This window comes from Cebidichthys violaceus, unplaced genomic scaffold (assembly GCF_023349555.1).
Source record: "Cebidichthys violaceus isolate CVI_PGR_0920_01 unplaced genomic scaffold, fCebVio1.0.p SCAF_9, whole genome shotgun sequence".
Lineage (NCBI taxonomy): Eukaryota > Metazoa > Chordata > Actinopteri > Perciformes > Stichaeidae > Cebidichthys > Cebidichthys violaceus.
This window is the reverse complement of record NW_027176975.1, coordinates 3666402-3678170: the sequence shown is the minus strand read 5'-3', so window position 1 is coordinate 3678170 and position 11769 is coordinate 3666402. Positions and strand designations below refer to the sequence as shown.

The window sequence follows — 11769 nt, the reverse complement described above, 5'->3', positions numbered from 1 at the left end:
TTTAGACTTCATAAACAGGCCGTGTTCATGTCATTTAGCTGTTGTAACTCAAATTGTATAGTTGTTTTTTTACTTGTTAATAATGCTTATTTTGTTTTTTAAAAGCTCCTAGGAATACTTTTTTTTTTTTATCTGACCTACACACACGTCAGTATTTCCAGTATCCTCTTGTTTCTAACCCTTGCATCTGATCTCTGTATCTGCATTCTGTCTCGATAGAAATGAAACAAAAACAGGTCGCGCTTTGGAATGAAACTCTGAGCAGTTTAGTGAGATGAAACCAGTGTTTTGTTTTGCACCGTTCACTGGGAGCATGCGGCACCTGTAGCGGCTTGTTTTCTGCTGTAACTTATCTATTGGCAGACGCTGACTTGTTTGTTTGCCAAAGACGCTTCGGGTTTTGGGATGGTGAGACTCTTTTGTTCTGTAATCCAAAAAAAAAACGGGCTTTGCTGGTGCGTGTGCGTGTGCGTGTGTGTGTGTGTGTGTGTGTGTGTGTGTGTGTATTTTTGCCTTGAGGTCGTGTTGTGGCAGTAACGGGCTTGAGAGCGTTGTTTTTATGGAGCTGTTCGGAGGCCTGTGCCAGCCTGTCTCGGGGGGGGAGGGGGGGAACCAGACGAACTGCACTGCAGCTTCTCGGTCACAGTTAAACACGCAATACCAGAAAATGAACAGACGTTGAACATTCACACCCAGGCTCATCAAGCCCGAGGCTCGTTGATTGCAACATGTCATGTTGTGCTGTAACCGGGCATCTTGTCTTTCTATTTGTAGAGAGATCAGGTCACATCCACTACAGGTTAGACGTTGACCCGACCTCGTATTTTGCAGTTAACCCCTTCTTTTTTTTTTGTATCTCATTCTAGTCCCTTTTTAATGTGGTTTTGTTGGTTCCATTCTTACAGCAATTATTGCACGGCATGTTTTTGATCATATTAATAAGGGCTGAAACTTAATGATTATTATCGTTGAAGATTAATCTGCTGAATATATTTTGGTTAATCCTTTTGGTCTGTAAGACGTCAGAAACGACCAGTACTAGTAGACGGTAACGGTCGTTAGTAGATCACCGTCAAGACCAAGTCTTCTAGTACCAGGCGACGACCTCCGTGTCTGAAAAGTGAAGCAGAAGTGCCGTAAACTTTCATTCACGCCAGCAGGGTGGTGCAAGAAGAAGACGACAGAATGTATAGAAGTCTAGTCTAAAATGACTCTACTTCTCTCTTGATTTATTCCCTCAGTAAACATTGTAAACATGAGTTTATGGTCTCAATCTCTAGTTTCAAGTCTTCTTCAGTACAGCATGATGTTCATTTATTAAGTGATGGTCCCATTTAGAGTCAAATTGACCATGAAGCAGGGAATGCTTTAGGGCGGGGCTACCTTGTGATTGACAGGTCGTTGTTCGGTCGGGTTAGTTTTGGTGTTCCAACTTTAACCCTCTCACAGCGTGTTTTCAGCTCTTAAAACAGTTAATAGTAACTAGTAAAAATGTCTCATTCAGCATTTGGTCGTACTTAGCTCCACCCTCTCGTATCACTTCTGCAAAAAAAACAAAACAAGATGGCGACGGCCAAAATGCCAAACTCTAAGCCTCAAAATCGTAGTCCACAAACCAATAGGTTGAGGTCGTCCGCTTCTTATATACGGTCTACATTTAGTACTGGATGAGGGACACGGGCGCGCTTTGTACAAACAGCATTGTCTTACTTTGCACATCTGTTCTGAGAGCAGCTGCCTGAGAGATGTGTTTCCTTGTGCTGGTGTTGGATTTTCCTGGCAGCTGTGCCTCTGACTTTGGCATACGTTCTTTACAACAATTGGGAGTTGGCAGGGAATCGTTGCAGGCATGCGGAATGCTGCAACGGAATGCAATGTCTTCCCCACAAACCGATCATTGATAAGACCCCGACTTCGCAGTTTTCACAACCCCGCAGCACCCGCCCTCATCACCACGACGACACAAAAACAACCTGAGCGTTGACAGTCCTCAGGACGGGAGTTTAATTCAATCTTTGTTCCTCTCTTCTGCTGTCTCTTCCCACAGGGCTGCCTGCGTCTTGCCTCTTAAATGTCTAGCGCGGTGTTGCCGTAGCGGAGAGGACCACCACCGCCTCAGGGTCTGCAGACAGGGGACGACTCGGCCAGTTGACCGCCATGCCTCGCTCAAAGCCCGACCGGAGCCCCCTCTGGCTCGCCTGTGTCCTCCTGGGCCTCACGGCTGTACGCGCCGTAGATAGTAAGTTCCTCTCAATGCAGCGCGACGTTGAATGCGCCGTATACTGATGTAACGCAAGCTGGTCCGCGTGGAAAGCTTTGCTCTCTGTCGGGTCTGACACTAAAACCATTTAAATCCCTTTTGTTATTGTCCCGATCTTCTTCTTCTTCTTCTTCTTTCTTCTTCTAGTCCTTACTGTACCCCAGCAAGTGAGCCTGTCGGCTAACACGTCTACACAGCAGCTGTCCATATCCTGGCTGGGAGGAGCAGCGGTGACCTCCGACCTCATGATTCTGAGAACTGAACTCAACATAACGGTCTTCTACGTAAGAGCACTTTATTTGCCTCGGTAATTCAGTACAATAATAATTCTTTTCCTGCTCGAGCTATGACCAGCGATCCTCCGCCCGCTTCATGTTTGGTGTATTGTCTGCAGGACACGGTGTCCGTGACGGCGAACCAGGAGAGCGGACGGCACCAGTGGGACTGGACCTCAGTCGAACCTCTGGAGTGCACATCGCTGTCCGTCAGAATCCGCTCACGAGACGGACAGACGACGAGCGACTGGAGCAACACTCAGATACTTCAAGGTCAGGGGGGAGGGGGGGGTAATATTTACACCCGTATACATCATAGGACAGAGATAATTAGGGAAACATACAGGCTGCATTGCCCTCTCTCCTTTTTGTCTCACTTCTTCCTCCCTCGCTCCCGTCCATTCAGGAAGCGATCTCCCCAGCAATGAGAAAATCCTGGTGTACCCCCAGGACCGAATCGTACCCGTGGGGGCCAACACCACCTTCTGTTGCATTATGGCGGAGGGGAAGCTGTTCGGTACCATCAGATACGGCGACGCGGTCATGCGCGAGACGCGACTGAGTAGGCGGAGTTACGCCGCCACGGCTGTGAATCAGGGACTGTCCAGCCAGTCGGGAACCAACGTCTTCTGCAGCGACAAGCTGGGGACGGACATGTGGGGGTCGGTGGTGTTCGTCGGATGTAAGGAGGATTTACTGTTCGGATGAGAACTGCGGTGTGAATGGTTGTCGTGTTGGAAGACGGGTGACAGAGAGAGGGAGTCGGCAGTAAATATGATGTTGAGGCTGAGACATTTTGAATACATCCTGGTGGTTATTTCTGTCTATGTGAACTTTATTTATGCGTTGTCATTGAGTGTCGACACGTTGTCCCCTTCCCCAGATCCACCGCTGCCCAGCGACCTTGTGTGCGAGACTCACGACTTGGTCTCAGCCGTGTGCCGGTGGAACGAAGGACGAGACACAAACCTGTACAGCAAACGAGGAACAAGCTACACGCTGAACAACAGGTACCGCAGTCAAATAAAACTCTGCTGCCGTAACCTGACCTGAAACCGTGCGCTGCGGTGGAAACCGTAGGGCCCGCGGGTCGAGTGGCAGAACTGCAACACACTCGGACACAAAAGGCAGGCTGCAGATGCTCAGAATCCACGGAGTGGGACACAAGCTCGACACGTCACTGATTCGGAGATCTGTTTCATAACAGACCTGCAAAAATGATTTAAACACGAGAGTAGCTTTTTAATAGTCATCAGATATGAGAGGTGGTAGAGATGGAAGGAGGATTCACAGCATTACACTGACAAGCCAGGATGTGGTTTAAGAGGAATTATCCCTGCATTATTTATAATTGCCTTTCTCTAAAAAATTGTTTTCAGCCCAGAAAAAAAACAGCAGAGAGAGAGAGAGAGAGAGACGGGGGAGAGAGAGACAGGGGGAGAGAGAGAGAGAGAGGGGAGAGAGAGACGGGGAGAGAGAGAGAAGAGAGGGGAGAGAGAGAGAGAGAGAGAGAGAGAGAAGAGAGGGGAGAGAGAGAGAGAGAGAGAGAGAGAGAAGAGAGGGGAGAGAGAGAGAGAGACAGAGAGAGAGAGAGAGAGAGAGACAGGGGGAGAGAGAGACAGGGGGGGAGAGAGAGAGAGAGAGAGAGAGAGAGACGGGGAGAGAGAGACGGGGAGAGAGAGAGAGAGAGAGAGAGAGAGAGAGACGGGGAGAGAGAGAGAGAGAGAGAGAGAAGAGAGGGGAGAGAGAGAGAGAGACAGAGGGAGAGAGAGAGAGACAGGGGGAGAGAGAGAGAGGAGAGAGAGAGAATATAATTTAATGCACTTAGTGTAAGTAACCACTTGCTGCTTGCGTGTCCATTTAACACTGATAGCGTCTTGGCCGTCTGCCAGACCTTTTTACAGGAACTGGCTTGAAGACGAGTTACATTACCAATGTGTTTGTGCCTGTGAGGTTATGTGAAGTGGTTGCATTTTATTTTCCATTAAATTAAATTGTTTTTCACATTCTTACCGAACCTGCTCTTTATTTTATTTTTATCTGTTCTTTTTTGCAGGAAATGTAATTTCAGCAGCACGCAGAAGAACCGCGACGAGACCCGCGTGGCCCAGTGGGAGGGTAACTGGACCCTGGTCGCCGTGAATCCTCTCGGCCAGCACGTCCTCACCGACTCTGCTGAGCTCAGGCACAGAGGTAAAAAATAATTTATAGCTTTTTTTTCTTTTTAAATTAGAGGTAAACATGGACATAACATTCTTGTTCCACCCGTTCTCCTCAGTGCGTCCAGTAGCACCGGAGAGCCTGAGCTCCGCTGTCCACGCCTGGAACGCCACTGTGCTGTGGCGCTGGAAGTACGACATCTACTCCTCTCTGGCTCTTGTCTGCCAGGTAGAGCTCTCCTCCCAAGGGTACAAAACAAAGGTGAGTTGTCTGCTCAGATCACTTCCATTGTTCTGCCACATTTCCATTACAACAACGTAGCTTGTATCCGGCACGTTCTCTCCACGCGTGCGACCCGTCGACGTACCGGACGGTAAAGTCTCATCCTCGTGTGTCCAGCGTACCTTCTCCGGTCTGGGCCTGCAGTCGGTGGTGCTGTCAGACCTGTACCCCGATGAGGACTACAGGGTTCAAGTCCGCTGCGGTGCCCAGCAGAATTTCTGGAATTGGGGAAGCTGGAGCAAGACGCTCTCCTTCAAAACCAACGCTTATGGTAAAGGGTTTTAATTTTAGGTCAAATTTCAAGTCTTTGAATATTGGTTTAGTCTGAAAAAGTTTTGCAAATAGTGAAAAGGGCACATCACAAGTCGCCGGATGTCTTCAGATTGCTTGTTTTGTCTGAGCAACAGTCCAAAACCTCACATTGATTCAAACAAAACAAAGAAAAGAAAAGCAAATTCTCACATTTTAGAAGCTGGAATTATAATGAATGTATGACATCTGTGCCATCGACTAACTGGGCATCAGTCAAGCGATGCCAGGATGCCCTGAGCCATTCATGTTTAAGGACTAGTAGCTAGTAATTAATGTTGCTACATGCTGATATAATCTGAAATATGTATTACTAATTGCTCTGAAGTATAACTAAAATGTAGTATTTTCAGTTTGTCAGTAACAAAAGAAGGTAGACATTTTATTTCTGAGTGCAAAAAGCTCAAAAGATCTATTTTTTAGTGTTCATCCTTTTGTTGCTCTGTGACTTTAGTTGAAAATTGCAATTACAAAGCAACAGCAGTAGTGCCAGTGTTCATTTTTAGATGTTTTTGTTTGTGTCTTCTCTCAGTTCCTGATGCTCTTGATGTGTGGATGTGGATTAACAAAGACTACACTGCGCAGGTCATTTGGAAGGTATGTTTTTAGTTTTTAATTGTAGATTTACACATTTCTTTTTTTACGTTCGCACAGACCGCAATCAGACGATGCACGTTCCTGCCAGGGTTGTTCTGTTTTAATCCTTGTGCTTTGTCTCTCTTTCTGCTTTTCCTCGGTGTTCCTGACTTCCTTCCCCTTCACTTGATTTCTTTCCAGCCTCTGACACCGAGACAAAGCCACGGTCCGATCACGCGTTACGAAGTTACGGTCTGGAGCCCCGAGGAAAATCGGCAGCGCACAAAATTCTTTTTACCGGATACTTCTGCTGGATCGATCAACCTCACGCAGAACGCAACCGTCAGCGGCGGAGGCGGCGACGACAAGGTCACGGCAACCGTCGTTGCGAGGAACTCCGCGGGGGTGTCTCAACCTGCAAGTGTACATATACCACTACGTCTGACAGGTACCTGGACATGGAGTGTATTTAAGTGTGTATATATACTGTATATATCGGGTTTTTTTAGCACTTGAAAGCAGCAGTTACTACATAAAAGAACATGGAGACACGCAGTTGCTACATTGCTGTAAACACACGTTCTCCTTTCCAGATGTGGAACCCGGTTCCGTGTCCAGGGCCGTCTATACGGACAGAGGCTTCCCTCTGTTCTGGCAGCGCGACGACAACGCCACCCGCGCTTATGTGGTAGAATGGTACGACGCCTCCTGCAAGTGGAACTGCCCTGTGGGGTGGATCAAGGTGGCCGCCGGAACCACCAACGTCTCCGTCGAGTCGGGTACGTCGGCATCGATGCCTCCGTGTTTTGCTATTTTTTTGGCCACAGACAGTTAGTGTTTTAAACCTGTTTTTCTTTTTTAAATCTTTTGCCTTCAGCCGACTTCCAGCCGGGCGTGATGTACAACATCTCCCTGTACAGTCTCACCTCGGAGGCGCCGGAGCTGCTGCAGCGCTGGCAGGGATACATGCAGGAGCTGGGTAAGGACGGCGCGGCGCGTTAGCGGAATCGTTGGCTTCAGAAAATCTTCACTCTGCATTTTTTGATCGCTGACTCGCCTCTCTTCTGTTCTCTCTCTCTCTCTCTCTCTCTCTCTCTCTCTCTCTCTCTCTCTCTCTCTCTCTCTCTTCTGTTCTCGTCTCCCACAGTCCCCTCTGCTTCTGTCAGCCTGTCGACCACCCAGCAGGACTCTGACATTCTCCTGAGCTGGGGAGAGATCCCGCTGGTCGACAGGAGAGGCTTCGTCCTGGGCTACAACGTCTACATCAGTAATGGCTCCCAGCTCACGCTTCTCGGTAAACGTGTACAAATGCACGCTTCGGCATTCGTCGAAAAAGCGTTTCTTAACCCGTTTTAAACTCGCACATCCTCATTTCTCTCGTGGTTTTTGTCTCCCTTTCCTTCCCTCGCCTCTCTCTTTGAACAGCCAATCTGTCAGACCTAGGAAGCAGGGATTACACAGTAAAAGGTCTCCCTGAAGGCTCCTATAAGTTTACCGTCAAGGCCTACACCTCAGCAGGCGAGGACACAGGCGTCACTGCCTCCATAACGCTGGAGCCGTACAGTACGTGAATGTGTAGCTATGCGTGCCGGTTGTTCTACAACCATTACTTTTATTTTTAGGCTACAAAATATTGCACGTATTAATAGATGTTCTACTGTCTTGTCCTGACAGCTGATTGGCTGATACTGGAAATCTTGGCTTCCCTGGGAATCACAGCCGTGTTCCTGGTCATCGTCACCTTCGTTTGCTACAAGAAAAGGAAATGGTGAGTGTGTTTCGCTCCTGTCTTTAGGTCTCTCTCGTGTGTGTTCTAGGAATAATGTGTGTGTATATCTAGTGAAATCTACCACATGGGCGAAAACCCAGTATAAGCAGCAGCTTATTGGCTACACTGTATCCAAGACGAGCTATTGGGTTGTATTTTCTTTTCACGTGTCGAAGCTTTTTATGCCGTTCTAGTCGATGTTATTTTAAAGTAACATTTTGCTGTGGTCACCAGGGTGAAAAAGGCCTTCTATCCAGACATACCCGAGCCCAAGCTGCCCGGCGATTGGTCCAGGTCACAGGTACAGTATGAGTCTTAATATCAATAAGACCCTCACGACTAAAGTCAAGTCGTCTCCCGTCGAAACGTACTCAGCGGAGTGTTTGACCACCCGGTGTGTCTTACAGGGGCCGCTGGATGTGAAGCCGTCTCCCCACAGTTTGGTCCACATGGTGGAGAGGCCCGAGTGGGATTCCAGCAAAGAGGTGCTCGTCGTCATTCCCGAAGAGGAAGAGGATGAAGACGGGCTGGCAGACGAGCCAGCCGACACCGACGAGCCGGCTTCGTTGCGCTACTACAACCACGTGGTGGACGAGCGGCCCATAAGGCCGCGCTTCCCGGACTCCTCGGCTTCCTCCGCGTCCTCTTTGGATTCGGCGCGCACCGATGTGACGTACACGGGGATCCAGACCTCGGGGTCTTCTTTGGTCTTCCAGCTGGATCCGCAGGGCTCTTCCGAGGGCCACCAACCCCAGGCTGATCTGTCCTTCTTCGGAGGTGGAGGAGGAGGAGGAGGAGGAGGAGGAGGAGGAGGAGGAGGTGGTTACCGGCCCCAGATGCAATCTAGAGCCCCGAGTGACGACCCGGGCCTAGAGTCACCCGAGCCTTTCTTCGAGCCCCAGGCTGCCAGCTCCGGGGGCTACAAACCCCAGAGCTCCTGGCATTTGGACTCCCCTGGGGAGAGCGCCGGCCTGGCGCCCTCTCTCGGGTCTCCCACCTCGGTCGCTTCCACTCAGTTCCTCCTCCCCGACGGAGAGGAGGACACTGATGAGAGGCGATCGGCGTCGGCGGCGTCGACCTGGTTCACCAACCTGCTATCATCCACTAAACAATGAAGTCATCTCATGCTCACTACTAGCAGTCAGGCCAGGGAGGGTGGGGGAGGGGAGGGGGGAGGGGGGGTGTAACAGAAAACTTTCTGGTTCATTGCTGTTACCAGTGTCACGCATCAAACAAGCCTCACCCACACAGTGTCGGTAAATACCCCCCCCCCCCCCCCCCTCCCCCGATGTAGCACTACATTCTTACAGTTGCACTTTGGAAGCAGCTTAATCATGCTATTTTAAGGTGTTTATTCCAAACAAACAGAAATATTGTTGATTTCCTCCGTCATGCAAATATCATAAATCAAAACCTGTATATTTATATATCAAATCCTTTCTATTCCGACAACAAATCTCTTTCGTCGTACCTCTTTTCAACCCATATTTACTCCCCCCCCATGATGGGCATTTAGCGACGGCACGCCCTGTGCGTCAGCTGGCTGTATCCAGTTTTTAATCTCGCATTTCAGATGTTTTTTTATTTTTTTTGTCCATGTGAACTTTTGCCACACTACAGAAGAAATCTGAAAGCAGGAAGTTTTCAAACCTAACGACGGGACATTTTTTATTTTATTTTTTTACTTTCTTTCTTTTTGGAAGAACACGACAAAAGAACAGTTTGGGCGGAAGGTCTCCACGTCTTCTGCCACCGGGATAATCTCGCCTGTTTTTATGAGAGCTGATGAGCTACTGAAAGAGAAAAAAAAAAAAAAAGATGATTCTTAAAAGGTATGTATAGGTGGCACTTCTCTTGGGTCAGTACCGAGGTGGCTCCTATCATTACAGATGTGATCTATTTTTCACAAATCGCTCGTCTGAACAGTGAGCCGTCGATGGAAAGAGCGGTGATTATTTTAAACAGATGCAGGAGTGGAGCTGTCTGGAATGATGACGAGCCCCTGTGGATATATACACTGATATAAGCTAGCACATGAATACAAACACACTATTATTATGTTACTTTTGTTGTTTTTGTCTTTCTTTAAGTTGTTGTTTTTTTTTTTGCAGTATTTTTATTTCTTGTTGAGAAATACATTTCACAGTCAGGCCAGTGTCGTCTTTTTAGCGTTGCTTAGGTGTGCCGCGTTATCCTCCAGTTAGGGGATCGGTGTTGGAACAAAGAGAATTCACTTGGATGGGTGATTACAGCGTTGAAATGGTCTCGATAAATGCTAATGCTTCCAGACACATGTCGGCCTTGCTCCTAAATGTTTATGTATAATGAAAAAAAAAAAAAAGAAGAATATCTTACAATGGCGTTCAGAAATGTATTTCCACTGGCACTGAGCGTCACGTACAAAGGACGTCCGTTTTAATCCATTTTAGCGTCTAAACGTTGGTTACATTATAGTCGTGTGCTTGTGAGAAATTATTTTTCTTCGGTGGCAGATAATGCCTTTGATGTTGATTTGCTGTGCTTGAATGCGTGTTAATTTTTAGGGAGATCTCGGTCTGCTATACGTTTGACGGTTGTTGTTTTTTTGTGTTGTTTTTGTTTTTCATTTAATTTCAGTTTTTCCCTGAAGCCTCCTTATACATTTTGTGACTGGGGAAAAAAAAGGGACAGTTGGGAAATCGTATACGGGGAAATGAATAGAGAATTTCCAGTAATTTCCTTTTTTGTTTTGTTTGTTTTTGACAAAAAAATGTGTAGAAATGACCTTGTGAGTATCGGTCGCTCGACAGCACTTTGGCTTCTTTCCTCTAACAGCCGAAGCGGACTCCACACGCTCCCATTTGCTCCCCACTCGTGCGTACATTGCGGGGGTGTTGAGGATGCGCCGTTGGCCCCGGCTTCCCCAAAAACATCATTGTGCGAAGCTCGTCCGGCGGTAACCAGGATGTTTATTTTCTGGCCCTTGCTGGCCTGTGGTTTGTATTGTTTCTCAGTGCCTCCAGACAACAAGCTTTAAGTAAAAACTACTGTGACAGGATTGATGACTTAGACGGACTTTTAATGGATGGCTTCACTGATGAACTGATGACAGGCAGGCAGTCCTTTGACTACTGGGGGGGGGGGGGGGGGGATCTGCAGGGATTAATGGGTGGGGGAAGTAATTGTAGGAATTCTACACCTTTCGCCTTAGTAGAGAGTGAACCAACCAGCTGCGTTGTGAGGTCAGGGGTCACTGGGTGAGGGTGGATACAGAGTGTTTGAATATGACTGCGGATTGTTTTTCCTTTTAAAGTCTGCTTTCTCCAACGAGCACGGCTTTGGAGAGTGACCTATGAACGCTGTGTGTTACATGCTTTTATGTTGATTTGGATCAACGAAACGGCACCTTTTCATTCTATTTTTTCTCTCTAAATCTTTGTTTTTATACAACCGACTGTACATAATTGTCAATTTATTTCATTTTGTGTCCTGATACAGTACAGAGTGATATTCCCCAATGCTGCGACAGGCAGTCCATTGTTTGCGTTGACCACCGGAAATGTGGAGGCGTCACACTTTGGCTGTATATATTCAGAATTGAAAAATCGTGAAAAGTGAATTTTGAATTGTGATGCCGTCCTCTTAGCCTGCTCTGCGTCCCGATCTCATCGCTGCAGTGTCGCTTAGCCAGACGCATTGTAATAAGCAGGACTGGAGTAACTGCCGACATGCAATTTTCCCTTTTTCTCCATTGTCCATACATGTTTTTAATTGGAGCTCATATTCCCCTCTGTAGAACATAATTCTGTGCTTCTGTACAGCAGTGTACGCTTGCTCCGTTACACATCTTCATCTCTGGCCTAAGATGTTTTTGTTTTTTTTAATCAATCGATGCATGTTGTGTAAAATACTACTAAGAGAACAGCGGCTCATGAATCCTTTAATAAACTCCCATGTTTAACGTTAGCCGATAGCTTTAAGACACTAACACAGACTAATGTTGTGCATGGCAACACGACTGGAGTATTGCGCACCCGAGAAAAGGCTTTAATTTCACCGAAAAATGCTTTAAGATTCCATGATATTTTGCAGAATACTTTACTATTGATTGAACGACAGTGAAGGAGAGTTCACGCGTGAATGTTAACACTAATAACACA

General features: G+C 47.4%; 1 protein-coding gene across 1 annotated transcript in view; it reads left to right on the top strand.

Moving 5' to 3' along the window:
• The window catches only part of lifra (LIF receptor subunit alpha a), a 13707-nt gene extending 3765 nt beyond the window's left edge, over nt 1-9942 (top strand). The window contains exons 2-18 of the mRNA XM_068702868.1: nt 2048-2239; nt 2408-2544; nt 2655-2808; nt 2942-3217; nt 3419-3545; nt 4592-4728; nt 4814-4956; nt 5095-5248; nt 5819-5883; nt 6064-6310; nt 6456-6641; nt 6740-6841; nt 7010-7156; nt 7288-7425; nt 7537-7630; nt 7865-7931; nt 8038-9942. Coding sequence (XP_068558969.1) covers nt 2158-2239; nt 2408-2544; nt 2655-2808; nt 2942-3217; nt 3419-3545; nt 4592-4728; nt 4814-4956; nt 5095-5248; nt 5819-5883; nt 6064-6310; nt 6456-6641; nt 6740-6841; nt 7010-7156; nt 7288-7425; nt 7537-7630; nt 7865-7931; nt 8038-8745 — 2964 coding nt within the window. The 5' untranslated portion in view covers nt 2048-2157 and the 3' untranslated portion in view covers nt 8746-9942. The remainder of the gene's footprint in view (nt 1-2047; nt 2240-2407; nt 2545-2654; nt 2809-2941; nt 3218-3418; nt 3546-4591; nt 4729-4813; nt 4957-5094; nt 5249-5818; nt 5884-6063; nt 6311-6455; nt 6642-6739; nt 6842-7009; nt 7157-7287; nt 7426-7536; nt 7631-7864; nt 7932-8037) is intronic.
• The last annotated feature ends 1827 nt before the right edge of the window (nt 9943-11769 follow it).